Below are 22,633 nucleotides of genomic sequence, written 5' to 3'. Positions count from 1 at the left end.
GGGACTTGGATATATCCGATCGCGACTCGCGTGTAACAAAACTACATATGAGTCGACTATTATCAAAGCCGGCAATGTAACTTTTGGATAATTTTTGGTAAATCAGAAAAACGAATTATTGACTTTGTATTCCATTGGCAGTCACAAAACTCTTCTGAACGACATCTTAGATAAATAACAGGTTAAGTATTAACCTTTATTTAATGCAGGTCTTGAACCGTATTCTTTGAAGGAGACGATTATATTCAAATCAATCTGTATTGAAATATCAATAATTTTTTTTTGTCCAAATGCACAGATTGCCACTTTTGATAATAGACGACTCATATATCCGATCGCGGCTCGCTCACATACATACAATAAAACTACATATCATATAAATACGTAACACGTATGATCTAATTTATTATGCGACTTTTTCAAATACATTTTTATATTACATTATTATGACGATGGGAACGCTGGACCGCGTGTGTGTTATCTGAATAAATTAATAAATAAATTTCCAAATTAGTAATAATACTGTTTGTAGAAGCAGCGCCCAGGAGAAGGAGTTCCACCCACCGGGCGCGGCGTTCGTCTCGGGGACCCGGTAGTCCAGGCTGCAGAACTCCAGGTTGGCTGATGCGAAGGGCTGGAATTTCTGCTGGAACTGTTGCCAAGTGCAGCCCTCTAGAGGACAGAGCTCGGTTGCCTTCTCGTTTACGAAGAGCTGGACCCGGTAGGACTGAGTACCGGATACAGTGCACCTGGAAATTTATTTTGGTTATTTAAAAAGTAATTAAGACAGTTCAGTAATTAAGACAAGTGCGGTACGGGGCGCGAGGGAGAGGCAGCTGTTCTGTCTGTATTCATCCGCCTGCACAGGTGGCCCGGTGACCTTCTTAGTCACTTCCACTCAAAATAGATCCAACATCAAGTCATCGCTGATCCTACACACACACACACACACACACACACACACACGCACACACACACACGCACGCACGCACGCACACACACACGCACACACGCACACACGCACACACACACGCACACACGCACACACACACGCGCGCACACACACACACACACACACACACACACACACACACATACACACAACTTTTTATCTCGTTCTCATTTTTATCGTATTTATGATGTGATCAACTAAATGATGACTGACGACTTTACAATTTTACGATAACGATACGATACTGAGCTCACGTGTGTACACGGCCGTATTAATATACTAGAAACCCACAGACACAGCCCACTGAGTTTCTCGCCGGATCTTCTCAGTGGGTCGGTCGCCTTTCCGTTCCGGTGGTAGACTCTACGAAGCACTGCTCTTGCTAGGGTTTGCAACAACGTCAGAATTGAGCTCCGTGAGCTCACTTACCAACCATAGTGTAACTGTAATAGCCCCTTAGGCTACCAGCGAATAGAACGGGAAAAATAATACCTAATTACTAGAAATTCCCGGAGATTTCAGTTACGTTTAATTCATAATTCAAAAAAACTGAAATACTGGTGAATGACTGAGTTACTGGTAAATTGCTGGTGGTAGGACCTCTTGTGAGTCCACACGGGTAGGTACCACCACCCTGCCTATTTCTTCCGTGAAGCAGTAATGCGTTTCGGTTTGCTAACTATACTTGAGACCTTAGAACTTATATATCAAGGTGGCTGGTGCATTTACTTTGTAGATGTCTATGGGCTCCAGTAACCACTTAACACCAGGTGGGCTGTGAGCTCTTCCATCCATCTAAGAAAAAACAAAAAAAAATACACTTTTTCAGAATAAAGACATGCTTTAGTCTAAAATCTTCCAAATGTACCCAAACCGAGTCCGAGTTTGTCATTAAGATAATTATTGACTTACTTATTTAAAACAGCAATAAGGTTAACAGAGAAAGCTCCGATGTAACTAGTTCTCCAGAGACGGTTCAGTTCTCGGCGGCCCCCTTGCAGTTCGAAGTCGTCTTTGTAGATGCCCAGAGCACACCACACCATCTCCATCATGGTGTCGTGGCTGAAATATGAGGTTATCTTCTTTCCTCGACCTTCGACTGCTGCTTCGAAGCTCTCATACAGGTTCTTCATTGGAAGATGACCAAGGTTCACATTAACCTAGAAGAATACTTTCCGTTAGCGATAAGCAAGCAATCCCACTTCATAGAAATCTGTTAGTGGAAGACCAAAGCCGTCAACCGTAAAATAATTTAACGTTATCTCATAAAGGGCACCAGCCACTACAATTCTGACCAAGGAGGAGGAGATACTCACCCAGGATCCATATCCGTTCCTATGGTAGTGCCTTACGTCGTCCCTGTACTCCAGAACTACCAGGTCTTCATCAGAGAATACAGCACACCAGGGAGACTTCAGATTCTGAGTCCAGGACCGGTAGAAGCGGCAGATCTCGTAAAACGAGTAGATGTCGTCCGGCGACAGCTGACTTGGGATGCCAAGTCTCCTTTGCACCGCATTTTGAACCTTTAATAAGTAAGTTCTTTCATGATAATCTGCAATTCTATTTTGCGAGCTTGGAGCAATGCGCCGGACTAAAGCCGCCCTGTCTAGTCCCGGGGCTAATCGGGGCAGGCGGGAGGTTCACACATATGGCACGCGGCGCACCTCTCCCCACCACGCAAGCCCCTCGGCGGTCGATAAGAAACACCAAATTCAACAACGTAATCACTCCTCAACGGACAAGTCCAGAATAGAAAGAGAGCATACGAGCTCAAGCTCCACCCGATATGAAGATGTCTGTATAAATCAAAATTATTGCCGCTACCATGAATAGTGACGTCAAAGTCTCCAAATTTTACAGCTTCGCGGCAGGCATAACGGTAAACAGTCGACGTTGCCCTAAACCGTTCTCGTCGAACCCATCGCTTGCTCGCTCGACAAATAAATTAACCCACAGACACGGCCCACTGAGTTTGCCGCCGGATCTTCTCAGTGGGTCGCGTTTCGGGTGGTAGATTCTGCGAAGCACTGCTCTTACAAGGGCTAGTGTTAGCAACGTCCTCAGGTTTGTCCAGAGTCTGCAGGAGCTCACCTACTCGCTCGGAGAATTTAGTATAACCCCTCGAGAGAGAGAACAGGCAACTTTACGCAGTGCTATCTCGTTATCCGAAAATGAATCAGCACGCTAAAAACAATATAAACGTAATAAAATTATATTGCTTTAATACTGTTTATTACTGTATTACGGGATTTAATGTTAGCACTTATCTCGTTTTTATATCGAGAATTTCAATTTCTTATTCGATCAGTTAAGAACAGCGATAACGGAAAGCGTCGGGACTCTGAAGTGTCCGCGGCCTGATGGATAAGACGCCCGGCCTTCTCGTACTGTGAATACGTATTTAATTCATTTTCAACAATGGCTTCCACGATGAAGGACCATCGTGTAATAAAAACAATACTGGCATGATTTTAAGTATTCGTAATTATTAGAGTGAGACGGCTTTTTTTTTTTTTTTTTTTTCAGTCAGGATGAAATCGCCGGACTTCCGCCCTTCACTGGGGATGGAGGGCGGGGCATGTCGGAGTCGAACCGACTAAAACCTCCTGTCTCTCACCAACCAACGTCCAAACCTCGCATGAGACAAAACTCATGAAAAGGCAAAGGGGGGAAAGTGAAGCGTTTAGTGCGGAGCACATCTCTCCCATCACCCTCCCCCTCGGGACGCCGGACTGGCGGTCGTCGGCGCCACGACCACCAGCCGTCTCGGTCGGCAGGCTATCCGAAGCCCGCCTAGATGGCTCCGGTTAGAATGGTCTATCCTACGGAATACCCCTCTGGGTCAGAACCAGCGTGGGTTGAGGATAGCCGGCCTTCCATCACCCGGATGCTCATGCATAAAACGCGTGCAGAGCAGCTTGCACGTCATCTTCATAGGCCCCCTTCGCCGTTCCCCAGGCCGACATGTGAGGGAGACCCGAAACACTTAGAGGGCCAGGGCTTGGGCGAGATCCGAGAGTGAGACAGCTAAGCGCATTGTTACCTTTTCTTATTGCTATTTTAGGCAGACGTGCATACAGCCCACCTGACGGTAAGTGGTTATCGTCGCTCATGGACATCAGCAATGCCAGCGGCAGAGCCAAGCCGCTGTCTTAAACGAGACGTGGGACAAATGCTATGCAGACCTTAGAGGCTTTGCCCATATGCGTTGTACTTCGGTACGCCTGTTATAACTGATTGACCCCTGCCGCGTGTCCCGATGGGGGGCGGTATTTACGTTGTGATGTCCACTGGAATCTTTGGTCAAGTGACCCAATTATCATCATCAATTGTCATCCCAGCGCTGCGGTCCACAAACTGTTCTACTTATACTTCGCTTAAAGGAAGACCCGTGGCAGCACAGAGTGTCGTGCACAAGCACGAGCTATGCAGCCTAAGATCGCGTCGAGGTCTGTCATGTGATTATTGCATTGAATCTTACTATACTAGTGTTCAATCGTCTTGGACTATCACTAGTTTTACTGGTGGTAGGACATCTTATGAACCCGCACGGGTAGGTACAGCCACCCCGGCTACTTCTACCGCAAGCCAGTAACGTGGGTTTGAAGAGTGGTACAGTCACTTCCGCCAGTTGGTCCACACAGAGATCGATACTCACGGCCACAAATTCGGTCGTTTTGTAATAAGCGTCGAGATGTTCCTCCAGCGACGTTCCACCCTTGACCTTCTCCTGGTAGCGGTCGCAGTTTTCGTATGGCTGCGAACAAACAAAGGCCATAAAACATTTATCATCAAATTTCGCATAACCTGGTGCAAGGCAGGAACCCGACCTGTTGGACGGTCCAGATTCGTGCAGACCTTGATACCACAGTGCACGATGATCTGCACTCAGCTGCAGACTGTTTCAAGGCCATGACCACGACCTTCAGTAATGAGGAAACCGACGGAAGGAGGAGGAGGTGCTAATACAATGGCGTCTTATTTTAAGGCCACGAACGCTATCCGAGCCCGCCTTTGGGACACGATACGGAAATCACAATGGTATTGTATGAGGTTTGTCTCAGCACGATGTGTCACGCTCTCAAGAGTTCGTTGATATACTCCTAAAGGGACAATACCTTACACCATCTCTAACATCTTCCACCGAACGAGTATCTTTTCTTACACAATTAATTATGAAAATATTTTTAACATTGTTCTGTTATTATTATAGCTATGTTGTGGCCTGATTCTATATCTTCGCCAACATAAAGCTATCCACGCAATCCTACTTCTCTCATTACTTCTAACATGAACTTTCCCCTGTGTCACCCGAACTCAAGTTCGTGTCATGCTTGAAACGAAATTGGGAGGGATTCTTCAGCGGACCATCGTGTCTAAGATACCAGCACAACCATGCCATTTAATGCCACCTAGGGGTCCGTACAAGCGCTCCGCTCAGATTGTGATACAACAATAGATCGGAAACATACCCGGATAACATCATCTCTTTCTCGCACGTCGTCGATGCTGACATTCAGGCTTGTACCGTCCGTGAGCCCGTGCACGAAGGCCACAGCGCTGGTGATGGTCCTCTGTTCATTAGTGGGCCTAAAATAGAAATCATTCGAAGATCCTTCGACTAAATGAGGATATTTCTCCCGGATCCTCTTTCCGATGTCGTACAGTTCCTCGTAACCAGTGCCCGTGAGGAAAGATTGCGATACCTCCAGGGTCTCGTTCCAAGTCCATTTCTTGAATTCCTCGATGTCCTTGAAGGAAATAAGGAATGGTTAGAATTTAGGTGTAATACAATAATTAGTTATAAGCTCTGACGTTTTTTATATATGACTATTTGACCAATGCCATAGCATAGATAGCTAGCTGGTGGTGGCAACCATTGCCATGCTACTTACTTTGTGCCGGATCGTGCATTTTGTAAGTTTGCACGGCATGGTGCGACCATCCCGCATAGTCACCATTAAGACATCCGTTACGTATTGAAGGTTAAAAAAACCGAACCGAGAACAATATAAATAGTGTTCTGTTATGACATTCCCATGTGGTTCACAATGAGAACATTGTTCACACAAATAGACAAATAGACAAAGTTTAACTGGTTTTTTATTAAAGTTCCTATGGATTTTCTAATGGGCTATTTACCGGAAATAAATACCAGACAAGAAACAGTCCTTTGAAACAAGTAACTTTGACAAAGCTTATGGCCCCGACTGAGGATCGATTCTGAAGGCATATTGTAATTGGGAATTGTTCAAAATCCCATACCTGAGCACACAATTGACTATTGCCGGCGTTGTAACTGTTAATAATTTCATCTTTGAGGTCAGCTATTTCTTTGACGCTGACGGTTACACTCTTCCCAGGGTTGCGGTTCCCGTGGCGGTTGAGCGTCCAAACACTGACGGCTTCGCAATCTAGTACAACAATACAATTAGGTTAATTCGTTCATTGTTGGATCTCTCGCAGTATTCATCGCACGTGAAATAATGACCCAATACGTGAAGTGTGTGAGAAAATGGTTCCTGAAGCCAAAACGGATATAAAAAACGATTCGAAAGTAAACGAAAGATACTATTTATTTACTAAGAGAAGCGAATAAACAATATTCTAAGACATGTGTAGTCTTCATTTTTACAGAGGCCATAAAACGCGATTCGTACACTTCATAACTTCATAATGGCAGTGAGCAGGCCACATAGCGCGAAGATCGGACGGCCGATGGGGCGGAAAGATCCTCGAGAGGAGACCACGTACTGGCAAGCGCAGTGTGGGACGGCCACCTACGAGATGGACCGACGAACTGGTAAGAACCGCTGGGTCACGTTGGATGCAGGTGGCAACGGACCGGTCGCACTGGAGATCACTTGGAGAGGCCTATGTTCAGCAGTGGACAATGGACAGGCTGAGATGATGATGATGATGATAACTTCATCCAATTTACAAAACTCAAAATTAAACATTTATTTAAGCTATTTTTTGTTCAGAAGAAAATTGTTGAACTTCTTCCCACGCATTAAGAGTGGTATTGTTATGAACTTGGTTTTTTGTGGTTTTTTAGTTAGTTTAACGAACAAAAACTCCTAATACTCGCCGATTTCCACTAACAAAATGCATCTGGGCCGAAATTTTATATGAATTGATACCGGGCTATGGAATTTCGCCCATTGAGTTTCTCGCCGGATCTTCAATAGATATGATGACGGTCAATAGAACGGTCAATGACTCAAGAAGACGGGTTCATTTACCTATTCATAGAATACTTGGTTATAAAGTAGGTATACACGCAAATCTTTTTAAGACAAGACTTATTTTAATGATCGGTCTAACAAACTTGATACCAAGATTCAATTGCAAGATTACGCCAAGAAATGACAAGATTAAATACCTACATACGTTTAGTACGAATGTTTGTTTTCCGGTTTTGTGTACAGGTTTTTCGACGTTCACCTGTTGAAATTAGTGACGTGGCAACTACATTATTTACCCGAATGATTCACAACATGTGCTCAGTAACTCGATTGCGTACGAATTGTCATTTTGTATGTGAATAAACAAATTATTTTCGTTTCGCGTTCTCTCTTGAAATTAGTTAGGTACTGACTGAATTTGATAATTTACGGTTTTCCACATGAATGTTTTGCGCTTTGAGACAGTTATGGGTAGTAAATAGTAAATCCGCGCGGGTAGGTACCACCACCCTGCCTATTTCTGCCGTGAAGCAGTAATGCGTTTCGGTTTGAAGGGTGGGGCAGCCGCCGTTGTAACTATACTTGATACCTAAGAACTTATATCTCTAGGTGGGTGGCGCACTTACGTTGTAGATGTCTATGGGCTCCGGTAACCACTTACCACTAAAAACAAATAAGAAAAATATCAAGTAGTGTGCACTCGAGTGAGACTACTACGCATCACCGCCACCAATCATATGCTTATAAGTTTTTTGCTTTACTTAATTTGTTTAGTAAACATTGAAGTAGTAAAATAAAGTATACATAAGACGACGCATGCATAGATTTTAAATCAGAATGTTGTTTATAACTTTCCGTAATTACTGGTGGTGGATCGATATTGGATCCAGCATGGGTTTTTCTTCTTCTTTGTCTCCACCTTATTCCACTACACAACGGATTTTTCTAATCCATTCTCTTCTATCAGCCGTCATCTCAACACTCACTCCTCTCTCTCTGATATCGTCATCCACACATTCCATCCATGTCTTCTTCGATCGACCTCTTCCCCCTCCCCGCTAAGAACAAAAAATTTTGTCAGCAAGAGCGATTTATAGTTTGATAAGAACTTTTATCTGATGTTCGAAGATACGCGTTCAAGTTCAGTTTTCCATCCGCCTTATTATATAAATGCACAACTACCAAACGTAAATAAATTTAATGCCTTTTTTAAAGTAATTTATTGTATTGATTCTATTGAAGTATATTTACGCTTTGCTTAACGATTTTTCTTTTTCTCTTTCTTTGGCTTTACGAGATTACCGAATTTTCTTTTTGTGTTTGTTATTATATCTTTTTCTCACACATAATCATCAAGTTACTTAATTAAAACTGAAGTCGCATCAACCTTGCTTTTAAAGAGCGCTCCTCAAGCGCGGCCTCTTTGAACCCTTCACCTGCATCTTGACTCTTCCTACAGCAAAACTCCAAGGATGTCATTGTAGTCTTAATTTAATGGTAGACAGCGGCTTGGCTCTGCTCCTGGCATTGCTGACGTGCATGAGCGACGGTGACCACTTATCATCAGGTGGGCCGTATGCTCGCCTGCTTACAAAGGCAAAAAAAAGAAAAAAAAATTGGGCAAAGAAAAAAAGTACTAATACTCACTGTTCGGTACTTGGTAATCTCTCAAATCCCCTCTAACTGTATCATAAGGGGTCTTTGAAGAATACAAGCTATACGGACATTCAGAGTTCCAATAGCACTCTTGACTCGCGCTGGCAACACTCAACAACGAAAACACTAGTAACATTTTAAGTAATATAAAAAAAACGTTTTTATAGTCCAAGAAACATATACGAGAAACTATTTTTTATTGTTGAATGAAACAATTATAAAAACTAAAAATATTATTAAAATTAACGCACTAAACAAAACAGCTATTAAAATTACTACGACTTTTTTATTACTATTTAGAATGGCCGGCTCTAATAAGTTAACTTTTGTTATATAACGTTAATATATTATGTACGTGTTAGTTCGACGAAGCGCGTGTAAGTACGTGTGATAAACAGAAACCACTGGTTTATATCAATAATGTCATAGTAAAGTCGAGTCTACAATACACATAATTTTCGATCATCTCGTGGCTTAACACATAATTTCCTCCCAGCTATCTATATATTAATTCGTGAAGCAAAAACTTTGTATCCCTTTTTACGAAAATTGCGCGGACGGAGGAGTATGAAATTTTTCACACTTATACAGAATATAGAGAAGAAGTGCACAATGCTAATATTTTTTTAAAATAATGCATAAAAGATACATTAAATCAATAAAGAAAACATTACACACACTACATACCATGTATTTGACGCACACACGCATGCATACTATTTATTGCAATGATGTTATAGTAAAAATTGATTTATTGTCAAACTTTTGTTCTTGACGTCTCTTGTCAAATTGAGAATAGATTAAATATATAAATATTTTTATAGTGTAGCCCGAAATTTGTGGTTATAGAAGTATAAAATACAAGCATAATAGTGTACAAACTTACAATTCCAATTAATTATAGTCGAATTTCGACTACTGCGGGACCTCTAGTTAAACTAAAACATGTGTTGTATAAACAAGGTTTGTTTAATTAAATTTTTATTTCCCAGAAAACTAAGCCGACTAAAAAGGGGGAAGGTACTCACAGAGGCTTGCTTGATATATTTTGTGGTCTTCTGTCCCCGGGGCACTGTTCTGTATGCTGGAGTTTAAGACACACGGACACACGCACAAGTTGAATATCAAAATTTGCGAAAAGCAATATTTTTCAGTTAAATAGCCTCTTTTTTCGCACGCTAGGAGGCGCGTTACAATTCTTCATAAAGCCGATAGATGGCGTGGATTAGGAAAAAGGGAATTTTAGTCGGTTCCCTAACAACGTGTATGTCGAAAATTTTGAGGGATATATTTTCAGTGCGCACTATCCAGTACCAGAGGCTTCGTCTAGCCGGTGTGATGGAGCTCGATGGGGTTTAGTCGGTTCTGCGGGATGGGTGCCTCGTGTGCCTTCCTCAAGGCGTAGTCTCCTGGGAGGAAATACTGGAGGAGGACCTCAGTCTTTCTCTTCTCCCTCTTCATCCTTGGAGGCGCTTGAGTCTGATATAACCCGGTCTGTTACCCTCTCGAGCGGGTAGCAATAAAGGGACTTCTCAGCATTAAAAAGAGGGATATCGCACTTAACCCCGAAAGTATACCAGGACGCGTCTATGGAGCCTGTGAAGACAATATATTCTTTCGGTGCCAGTTGTCACTATCAGAAAGTACAAAAGACAGAAGACCACTTTACCCGACGTACACTGGTCGTGACCGGGGTATTTCAAAGAGACATGTGGCACTGTCTAGGCGACCGAAAGAGTCAATGGTCTTGGTAATCGGACGCTAGCTGCTGCTTAGTGGGTTGAACTCCCGCATACCCAGTTGAGCCCAAACATACGGTACGATAATTCGAACAATCCTACCCCAAAAAGAGATTTACCTAAATTTTGTTTTGCTTATAAAATGTATTTTCTGGCTTGAAACATGAACGAGACAGGTTAACAGAATTAGGTAGACAAAGATTATTGAATAGTTTTCGCAAATCTTCTTTTATTCAGACAGAAACGGTAAGCAATATGTTTATATGGTCTAAACGCAACCCGCTTCTCTTCAGCACCGAGAGGTAGGGCGTATTCTAAGCTCGGTGTACTGAACAACAGGCCTGCTAATTCCTATCCGAAAGCAATCTTGCGTCTAGCTTCCGTAAAAATGCCATCATCGCTTGCCATGCTTTTACTTTATGCTCCAATGTTGGCAAGACCCACAATAACAAAGAATTGTTATTATTACACCTCAGATTCAATTTTCTAAATATGATTAAGAAAATTGTAACCAAAACGTCTCGCATGAGAGCCACGGACGATTGCCGTCGGGCTTCAAGTGCTTTGCTGTGATATTCTTTTGTTTATTCGGAATAACTGAGAAGTGATTTGATTGGCTATGAATGCGAATGAGATTATTATAATTATTACTAGCGACCCGCCCTCGCTTCGCTTCGGAAACATTAAATTTTATTATCGATAACCGAGTCCCGCGATGTTACCCGCGATTATTGTTGTATCGCGGGTGACACCGCGGGGCGAAGCATATTAGAAACCTCAAAAATAACAGTATTTCTTCACTATTTAATGGATGTTATTATACATATAAACCTTCCTCTTCAATCACTCTATCTATTAAAAAGAAAACGCATCAAAATCCGTTGCGTAGTTTTAAAGATTTAAGCATACATGGGACAGACAGATATAGGGACAGAGAAAGCGACTTTGCTTTATACTATGTAGTGATAAAAAAACATCATGATTTATACATCATTGTGTATAAATCATTTCTTTTTACGTGAAGCGCTGCCTTAAAATATGTACATATATTATTTAATGTTACTATTTTTTATTTTTTTTGTTACTTTGGTGGGTGGACAAGCTCAAGGCCCACCTGGTTTTAAGTAGAGCCTATAGACATCTACAACGTAACTGCCGCCACCTACCTTGAGATATGAGTTCTAAGTTCTCAGTTTTTACAGTACAACGGCTACCCCACTCTTCAAACCGAAATGCATTACCGCTTCACGGCAGAAATAGGCAGGGTGGTCGTACCTACACGTGCGGTCTCACAAGACATCCTAATACCAGTAAAAACTACTAATGAGAAAACAACCTAATCTCAGACTAACTATGGTCACAGCTATGGTCATTTAAAGCTACTACTATTATTGTTTTAAATAATTTAATTACCCTGTTCACAGGATCGACTTCCACGATGAAGGAATAACATTGTGTAATAAAAAAAATGCTCATTATTATCAGATTTATATAATTTTTTTTTTTTTTTTTTTTTTTTCTGCCGTGAAGCGTTTTGGTTTGTAGGGGTTGCCGTTGTAACTATACTGAAACCGTAGAACTTATATCTCAAGGCGGGTGGCGCACCTACGTTGTAGATGTCTATGGGCTCCAGTAACCACTAAACACCAGGTGGGCTGTGAGCTCGTCCGAACATCTAAGCAAAAAATCGGTTGTCTGTAAAGTCGGTTTACTGACGATAGTTGAACGTGACAACGTCATAAGAAAATACTGATGGAATGGTTTCATTTTTCAAGTATCGCAATTATCGTTGCTATAAACAATTGACACCACATTCACTTTTCATACTTGACGAAAACATGTAAATATATTATTGTATAGATAGACAGATGTCGAACGCTGCCGAACGCGGAGGCCGATTGTGCCTCTTTGTCGCTCGTTGCGCGCTCTCGCTTGCACTTCAAGCCTTAAATGGAATGCCTCAGAGCGAGGTAACGCCACATGAGTCATGTTTTTTCGTGCGTGCAGCCGGCTCCATTGAATTATAAGACGTTGTCACGTCAAAAAAAACTTACTGGAAGGAATCACTATTTTTTCTTATTTTTGCCGCGCGGGAGTCTAACGTCTTCCAGTTTGAATTGTCGCAAAACCGTATGCAGTACAATTCAGACTTCAACCAAGTATTGCGAGGTGAGGTTGTGGCTTTCTCTTTCTGACATCTATACGCTTTGGCTCTATTTGACATAAGGCGAATCGTGGGCTCGACAGCACATTCAGAAAAACAAAAAAAAAATAGCCATGTACCGCTATTTTTACTTGAAACGTATTCACGGATGACCACGTATGGAACTTTCCGATATCCGGTTTGGTATGGTATGACAGTGATTCCCCCTATACCAGAAATTGGTTCCGCGTTATAGAAAACGCGTTGTAGGAGTATTCGCGCATAGCTACATAACTACAACATAAATGTATGACCACATATAACGCGTTATGTACACTCAAGATATAAATAAATATTTACTAACAATCACGCCATGTTAATTGGTCCCGTGATAAGTTCGTAAAGAACTTGTGTTACAGGTACCAGATAACGGAAAATAAATGTAAGATTTTTATTATACACATACATATATTTAATATACATCCATAACCCTGGAAAAGACATTTATATTTATCATACAAATATCTCCCCTTGGCGGGATTCGAACCCGTGACCCCCTAATGTAGTGACCATGTCACTTACCACTACACCAGACGGCCGTTAATATTATAATTATACTAGCTGACCCGGCAAACATTGTTTTGCCATATATATAATTTCTAGGGAATTTCTAGTTTATAAAAAAAAACTTACTTATTGTAAGTGTGTAAGGATGTGGTAAATGAGTGAAAGAGGTATGTAGTGCTGTGAACGATGAGGGAATATATAATAAAAATAACAAAACCTCATTCAACCACATAATACCTCATTATAACAAAAAAAAATGTCCAAATAAAAAAAAAAATTTAGGGGTGGACAACCCTAATCACTTAGGGGTATGAAAAATAGATAGTAGCCGATTCTCAGGCTTACTGAATATGCATAAAAAAATTCATGAGAATCAGTCAAGCGGTTTCGGTGGAGTATGGGAACGAACATTGTGACACGAGAATTTTATATATTAGATAATATAACCAATGTTTTTACAATCCAATAACTAAGAACATAAGTTTAATAAATTAATTTAATTTAATTTTATAACAACACAATTGACACAATGTGCAAAGGTACGCGAAATTAATTATGAACTGTAGAAAAACCATTATAAACTTCACCGTATAGATGTCGCAGGCAATTTGTATGATTCCGCCGTTTACAAACGGCGTCGTCATTTTAAAAACGCTCGCCATTATGTAAAATGCCGAAGGCAAAATGATAACTCGTTCAATTGTTATAATTTCGACATTGGTTGTAGTTTTAGGGTGACCATAATAAAATGTAGTTTATAATAATTATCAGCCTTTATTTCCGCAATCAAGTACTAATGAAGATTTCAAGTAAGACTAAATTATGTGCTTTGTTCTCTTGAAGTACTGGCCTAGTTAAAATATTTAAATAACAAAACAAAATTTAAATGACAATAATAAAACTTATATGGATAATATGACACTTTCAAATAAAAACAAACAGGTCATTTATGTAAAATCATATTTTGTAGTCTGAAGTATTCATCATTCTTAGAAGACATTTCCCTAAATTAGTAAATGAAGATTATTTAAAAAATTAACGTTTCTTGATTTATTTTTAAATAAAAAGTAACAAAAGTAACAATAAAAATGTATATTACTTATTTGCGCATGTCCCATTTCATGACTAAAAAACACCAAGGCATTATAATATTTAAGTTACAAAGCAGATAAATTGACATAACGATACGAATAAATCGATCGCTTTTCTCTCAATAATAATCCTTCATTCAATCTATCAGGATACTGAATTTTGTCTCGACCACCATGTCCGTAACCTCTATGAATCTCTAACAATACATCGTAATATTCTTCTAACGGTATTACACGAACGGTTGGACTGCCAAGGCTATTCCTTTTTAAATAAGGCAGTCCAATTCACTGATGCTCATAACCTCGTATTTTTTTGACCTGCAGGAGTCCTCCGGCAACCAGATTCTGTGGCCACCTTAGCCTTTTTTAGGTGCCGGATAACCTCAAAAATTTTACTATTTGTCCAAAGCTTTTTTACAGCTTCCGTTTGAGAATTGTATATTTTTTTTAATTCACTATAATATAAAGCTTTAAAATCTTCTAAAATGTCTTCTCCACACGAAATATTTGCAGTTTTCAGTTATTTTTTGAGACACAAAATGACGCCATTGTTATTGTTTTGATCAACAGTGGCGCGCGTGGTAAAAAAATGAACTAAATACTTCAATTTGCCGCGGCATTATGAAAACGGCGTTTGAATTGTCGATGTTATGTTGTGGCATATTATAAAGTGACCCGGCAATATACATTTTGCCTTCGGCATTTTACATAATGGCGAGCGTTTTTAAAATGACGACGCCGTTTGTAAACGGCGGAATCATACAAATTGCCTGCGACATAGACATAATAATATGAAAATCATGTGAAATCCCCGCGTTATATGGGGAAATACCCGTGTTATACGAGGGAATGAAATCGCGTAATATGAAAATGCGTTATAAGAGTACCGTGTTATAAAAGGGATTACAGTATTCTGTTCTGATGTGTAACACTATGGCAGTAATATTTATTACCACATTTTTGTACTAAATATAAATAACGCGTTCTCTTCTAGCAATAATGACAGTTTTTTTACGTTCTCGATAGCGTAAAAGTTAACTCAAATTTGTATGCAGTTGGAACAGCGTTAACTCTCTCTAACTAAATAATTTGCATTAAAAAAAACTATGTCGAAGAATTTATCCCAAAAACGAACCAAGCAAATTCACTATTCTCATTTGATTATTTATTCATGTCCACATGTGTAAAAATATTCACATTCCTCTTTTGATTATTTATTCATGTCCAAGTATGTAAAAATATTCACATTCCTCTTTTGATTATTTATTCATGTCCAAGTATGTAAAAATATTCACATTCCTCTTTTGATTATTTATTCATGTCCAAGTATGTAAAAATATTCACATTCCTCTTTTGATTATTTATTCATGTCCACGTATGTAAAAATATTATATAATTTCATTAACCGACCGCGCAGAACACAACAGTGTCCATTACTAACGTTGGATCTCTGGAAACCTACAAAACTTTGTCATCGTAATAAATTTTCATTGCACTGCTGTGCAATCTAGGTTATCTGATATAAATAGTTAAAGATTTCGATATTTTTTTTAAGAAGTAATGACTCCTGGTATCCTGATGGCTTTTCCAATTTTACTAGGATAGATGGGCGAGCACGGGCTCAGCCAGTACCTAACAGCTTATAGGGGAATGATACCCTACCCTGCTTAGCTTACTGGGCAGTTTTGGTAATAATTCGGAGGTCAATACCCATCATAAATAGCCTCACTAAATAACCTCACAACCCAAGAGCAGCTGCTTCGCGTATAAATCTACTACCGGATCGGAATTGCAACCAGCTGAGGAAATCCGGCGAAAAACTCAGCGGGCTGACGCATGTGTTAAGATTCAAATGTACACAGGATTATAGAACTTAACTTAACTTTTGGAGCCTCTGGGTCTGCGGAGGGACTTCGGTTCCCTCTGTATTTTGTACCGTATGTTCCATGGGGAGTGCTCTGAGGAATTGTTCGAGATGATACCAGCATCTCGTTTTTACCATCGCACCGCCCGCCACCGGAGTAGAGTTCATCCATACTACCTGGAGCCACTGCGATCATCCACAGTGCGTTTCCAGAGGTCTTTTTTGTCACGTACCATCCGGCTATGGAATGAGCTCCCCTCCACGGTGTTTCCCGAGCGCTATGACATGTCCTTCTTCAAACGAGGCTTGTGGAGAGTATTAAGCGGTAGGCAGCGGCTTGGCTCTGCCCCTGGCATTGCTGAAGTCCATGGGCGACGGTAACCACTCACCATCAGGTGGGCCGTATGCCCGTCTGCCTACAAAGGCAATAAAAAAAAAAAAAAAAAAAAAAAACTTAAGATGTACATCAAATGCAATTATGCAGTTGATATTTTATTTTATTGTATAAGCCTAAAACTGAGTTCACTGCTTATATGTTGGGTGTTAAATAGTTACCACTGTCTATACATGTGAATGTCACCATCCATCTTAAGTTAACATTCTCAACTGTATCGTAAAACCGCTGTCCTAACCTTCAAAAAATAAGACTAGTATGAATTAGGTAGAAATAGGCAGCGAGGTGCTACCTGCTCGAGCAAGCTCGCATGCCGTCCTACCACAAATAATTACGCAAATTTAAATTTTCTCGGATTTGATTTTTATAACACAATTATATATTTATTGGTGGTAGAGCCTCTTGTGAGTCCGCACGGGTAGGCACCACCGCCCCGCCTATTTCTGCCGTGAAGCAGTAATGCGTTTCGGTTTGAAGCGTGGGGCAGATGTTGTAACCTTAGAACTTATATCTCAAGGTGTGTGGCGCATTACGTTGTAGATGTATATGGGCTCCAGTAACCACTTAACACCAGGTGGGCTGTGAGCTCGTCCACACATCTAAGCAATAAAAAATATTTCCGACTAATATTCCAACACCGGGAGCACCAGAGATTTTCGTAGCTTGCGACCATTGGAGACTTCTATTGTTTGACAATCACATTTATTTTTATTACAAAGATCTTTGTTCGAGGATTTAACATTTAGATCGTTCTGTCTAAAAACGACATTCACAGTATTGATAGCTCCGTTCGCTACTAACGTTGCAAGATTGTTTAGTATAACCATAATCAAGAAATATATAATCTAAATTCAATAAAATCGCTTCCCCGTCAAACAAAAGTGTTTGTAAAACTGATTACCGCGAGCTTAATTCGTAATCGAATCTGTTTAAATAAACTAGAGGTCACGCAGTAGTCGAAATTCGACTATAATTAAGTAAGTAAGAATTGTAAGTTTGTACACTATTATTGTATTTTATACTTCTATAATCACAAATTTCGCCAAGACTACACTATAAAAAAATATTAATAAAGACAAACAATATTTAATCTATTCTCAATTTGACCACAGACGTCAAGAACAAAAGTTTGACAATAAATAGTATGCATGCGTGTGTGCGTCAAATACATGTTATGTAGTGTTATGTGTGTAATGCTTTCTTTATTGATTTAATGTATCTTTTATGCATTATTAAAAAAAAAATTAGCATTGTGCACTTCTTCTCTATAAGTGTGGAAAATTTCATACTCCTCCGTCCGCACAATTTTCGTAAAAAGGGATACAAAGTTTTTGCTTCACGTATTAATATATAGATAACACAATATAGTATGCAGAAAATAACACTGATTTTTTTTTAAAACAAAATTATAAGAATGTCTATTATTGATATTTTCGACCAAGTAACACAGGTCGTGATCGCGAGCTGACTAAATTCTATGAAGTGAAAGTCGCCTGTGTTAATGACGTTCTTGGTGCTATGAAAACCCGTTTTTACTAAGAAACTTTGAAGTTAGATTGTTGTTAATGTAATAATTACAAAGCTCCAAGTATTGATATTAAACACGAATTCAATTACATCAACTTAGCCATCTAATCTCAATGTAATTTCATCTTAAATATGCTTTAGTTTACAAAATTTAAATCGGGGGCTTTTTTGCTCTCTTGCCCGTATCAAAACATGTATAGTAAGTTCAAGCCCTCCAAGGATTTATATAATTCAACCAAAGATGCTGAAGAACTGAATTAACTTTGTCGGTATCTAGCTTGGTCGACAGACGGTCTTGAATTAAATTCGGAACTTCATCATCTATGGTATTTGTATGGTGTACACGTCATACGAGTGGTACGTGGTATGTGGTATGTTTCAAGTTTTTTTTTCTGTTCGCTACCCTCCAAGACCGAAGGCCGTTCTAATAATCCAGAGGTGTTTGTTCAGAGAGGTGGTTTGAAGGGTGGGGTAGCCGTCGTTACTATACTTGAGACCTTAGAACTTGTATCTCAAGGTGGGTGGCGCATTTACGTTGTGGTTGTCTATGGACTCCAGTAACCACTTAACACCAGGTGGACTGTGAGCTCGTCCACCCATCTAAGCAATAAAAAAAAAAAAAAAAGAGATTAACTTGTAAGTGCCAGTGTTGCTCAAAGCTTGCGGCGAGTCGAGAAGTATCCAGAAACCAGCTTTTTTTATTGCTTAGATTTGCGGACGAGCTCACAGCCCACCTGGTGTTAAGTGTTTACTGGAGTCCATATACATCTGCAACGTGAATAAATGCGCCACCCACCTCTGATATAAGTTCTAAGGTCTCAGTAATGTTGATGCACGGACATCAACGATCGCGTACAGCGGCGCGGGGTAGCAGATTTACACATGCTTCGACACTTCGTGCAGCAACGCCACCCGCGACACTTGCTTGTTACTCTTTTTATAAATATTACACCTATCGTATTAATACAGTCCACTCTTTTGTTTAATAACACCGGTCTACCCAAGAGCATTCGTAACAGTATAGTTACAACGGCTGCCCCGCCCTTCAAACCGAAATGCATTACTGCTTCACGGCAGAAATAAGCAGGTGGTACCTACCCGTGCGGACTCACAAGAGGTCCTACCACCAGCTATTCAAAATCATTCGAACGATTCTTCTCGAACTTAACCACTCGTGATCAGTCAGATCACTCCGATAACGTTTCTTGCACAACACGTAATCTAAATAATGAGCTGGAAATCATTGGGTCCATAATTACAATCTAATATATAAAAATGAATTGCTGTTCGTTAGTCTCGCTAAAACTCGAGAACGGCTGGACCGATTTGGCTAATTTTGGTCTTGATTTACTCGTGGAAGTCCAGAGAAGGTTTAAAAGGTTTAAAATAAATATGAAAATGCTCGGAATTAAATAAAAATAACAATTTTGTTTTTCCTTTGATGTGTCCCCTGTCGGACGGATTCCTTTTGTTTGTTTTAAGTTTATTTTATACAAAAGTTTAGGTCTTTTATTTATCGATTGAGGCACTACGAAGTCTGCCGGGTCAGCTAGTATAATATCAAATAACCATATAAATTTATTGCGCTTGGCAAAACAATGTTGTTTGTTTAAATTCCGGAAGCCACACATTTTGTTATCATTTCGCCTTCAAAAACACGCGTCTACAGTTCCTATTAGTTATAATCTTAACTAGGAATCCACTTCAGATGTCCGTCAAAAAGATTCAATATCGAGACCTTTGTAGAGATATGGTGCCGTTAAAAAATATTATTGCCGAATATAAAAATAAAATAATGTAAAATAAATATATATCAATCACTACATAGTATAAAACAAAGTCGCCTTCTTTGTCCCTATATCCCTATGAATGCTTAAATCTTTAAAACTACGCAACGGATTTTGATGCGGTTTTTTTTAATAGATAGAGTGATGGAAGAGGAAGGTTTATACGTATAATAACATCCATTAAATAGTGGAGAAATCAATAATAAATTACAGTTTCCGAAGCGAAGCGAGGGCGGGTCGCTAGTAAATATATAAAATATATGATTAACGAATCCAATTATTATTTTAACCATTGTCACTTTATAGCTAGAACAATGTATATTTATTCATACCATTTTGTGTAACGTATGAATTGCACAATACTTATCTTTATATATATATATATATATATATATATATATATATATATATATATATATATATATATATATATATATATATATATATATTTATTATTGTGTGCATGTGTTTGTCACAGAACTCGTCCTAAGCGGCTGGAGCGATTTGAATGATTTTTTTTGCATGCATTTGGGTGGCACCCTGGATGGTTTAGATTCACAAATCAGCCCGGCAGATGGCGCTGCAGTCGGTATCTAGGTTATTTATCTTTCCTAGAAATAGTTTATATGACAAAACAACGTTTGCCGGGCCTGCTAGTATCGTTATATTAACTAAGGGAAAGTAAGTGAAAAATAAATGAATAAGAATATAAAGCATTCAGGCATGTCTAGTTAAAGCTTAAATGAGGAAGGCATAGGGAAAAAAATACATTTTTTTACAACAAACAAACAGTAAACAAAACCATTAAACAAAAGTTATTTTCGTTATCCGAAAGATATTTTCATTAGATTTTTATCTACAGGCCCTTGTGCTTTAGTCTTACAAAATCTCTACAATAAAATTTATTTTGGTGTACAATAATAAATGGTTTATTAAATATTTATCAACCAGATTATTTGAATCCACATAAGTATGTCAATTAATTTATATTTAAATAAAAACATCTTTATGATGCGACTATTTAGTTACACACTATCGGAAGATAAATCGAATATTAGAAGTATCAGGTGTCCACGATGCAGTATTATCTTGACATGTTAAAATCATGTGGGTGACATTGTTTTTTATTGCCGCTCATGGTTAGCCAGTGATATATTAAATTATTGACATGTTATAGATACCAACTGATATAAAATACCATCATAAAACACGTTTGTGAGGTTTAAATTATCTTTTTGGAACGCAGTTCCTTATGGGACTTTGGGTACCCTAACCGGGAAAAAACGTCCGTAACGTAAGATTTTTATTATTTATGTATAGTCTTAGTATGATGGCTATACAGTGTCTAATGTATAGTCTACGTCGTTACGGTTATTATTATTCATATAAATAGCTGTTTCTTTGTATAGTGGTCCCCAGGTAGTCAAAATTCGACTATAATTAATTGAAATTGTAAGTTTTTACACTATTATGATTCTATTATCAAAGACTATTATACTTTTATAATCATAGATTTCGCCAAGATTACACTAGACAAATATTAATAAAGACAAACAATATTTAATCTATTCTCAATTTGACTACCGACTATAAGCAATAAGAAAAGTTTGACAATAAACAAATAGTATGCATGCGTGTGTGTTTTAAATACATGGTAGTGTGTGTAATGTTTTTTTTTATTGATTTAATGTATTGCTAATGCATAATTTGTAAAAAAATGTTAGCATTCTGCACTCCTTCTCTATAAGTGTGGAAAATTTCATACTTTTCCGTCCGCACAATTTTCGTAAAAAGGGGTACAAAGTTTTAGCTTCACGTATTAATATATTGCTATTATTATTATTATATATTATTTATAAACCACTGTGAATAAAATAAAGTTGATAACTTTGTAAAGTAGTTTTTATTTTTATTTTTACCATTAAATCATACTAAACATGTATACCCGAATAATTATTTTCTTTATACCTCTAATAGAACTTAAAATTAATATTTTTATAATAAGGAACTTCGTTCCTATCCGGTGCCCCACGACACCACACATCTTTTTTATGTACAAATGTCGAATGATTGGTATGGTGTTAATGATGTCCACTGTCAATGAAACTTATCACATCATAAAGTAGTAAAACCCGATGTAGGTAATGGACGATTTCGACGAGGACGGTGATCGATGCTTGAAGAGCTTAAAAACACCGAGATCGGGGGATCCGACATGTTTTTTTTTATCGCTTAGATTAGTGGACGAGCTCAGAGCCCACCTGGTGATAAGTGGTTACTGGAGCCAATAGACATCTACAACGTAAATGCGCCACCCATCTTGAGATATAAGTTCTAAGGTCTCAGTATAGTTACAACGGCTGCCTCACCCTTCAAACCGAAACGCATTACTGCTTCATGGCAGAAATTGGGGGGATGGTGGTACCTACCCGTGCGGACTCACAAGAGGTCCTACCACCAGTAATTACGTAAATTAAATTTTTGCGGGTGTGTTTTTTATTACACGACGTTATTCCTTCACCGTGGAAGTCAATCGTGAACATTTACGAAGTACGTATTTCATTAGAAGAATTGGTACCCGCCTGCGGGATTCGAACATCGTTGCACCGCTAAATAATTCATGTTCCGTTCACGACGGTGGTCTTGCTTTGCCCCATCGCATGGGTCGGATATGTTATTAGCAGCGGCGACAATAAGTGGTGAAGGGCCGCTTTTTCGAAGT

General features: G+C 39.1%; 1 protein-coding gene across 1 annotated transcript; it reads right to left on the bottom strand.

Annotated features, from left to right (window-relative positions):
* Nucleotides 1-377: 377 nt before the first annotated feature.
* LOC119628812 (multiple inositol polyphosphate phosphatase 1) lies at nt 378-9,200 on the bottom strand. Its single transcript, XM_038012561.2, has 7 exons — nt 8,791-9,200; nt 6,221-6,369; nt 5,428-5,706; nt 4,614-4,712; nt 2,269-2,478; nt 1,865-2,112; nt 378-749 (listed from the first exon to the last, which is right to left on the bottom strand). Exons 1-7 carry the CDS (start codon nt 8,933-8,935, stop codon nt 491-493), a joined length of 1,389 nt encoding a protein of 462 aa, XP_037868489.1. The 5' UTR covers nt 8,936-9,200; the 3' UTR covers nt 378-490.
* Nucleotides 9,201-22,633: the final 13,433 nt, after the last annotated feature.

The sequence above is a fragment of the Bombyx mori genome, chromosome 8, assembly GCF_030269925.1.
Source record: "Bombyx mori chromosome 8, ASM3026992v2".
NCBI lineage: Eukaryota > Metazoa > Arthropoda > Insecta > Lepidoptera > Bombycidae > Bombyx > Bombyx mori.
The sequence above is the reverse complement of the archived record's forward strand: the minus strand, read 5'-3'. Positions and strand labels throughout refer to the sequence as shown.

What these genes read in the sequence shown, in the direction of transcription:
- LOC119628812 (XM_038012561.2), bottom strand. Translation starts at nt 8,935, where the DNA reads ATGTTACTAGTGTTTTCGTTGTTGAGTGTTGCCAGCGCGAGTCAAGAG. An exon ending in AAAGAGATGATGTTATCCGG is followed by an intron (nt 4,713 to 5,427) that starts GTATGTTTCCGA and finishes GTTTGTTCGCAG; the next exon opens with CCATACGAAAACTGCGACCG. An exon ending in AAACGACCGAATTTGTGGCC is followed by an intron (nt 2,479 to 4,613) that starts GTGAGTATCGAT and finishes TACTTATTAAAG; the next exon opens with GTTCAAAATGCGGTGCAAAG.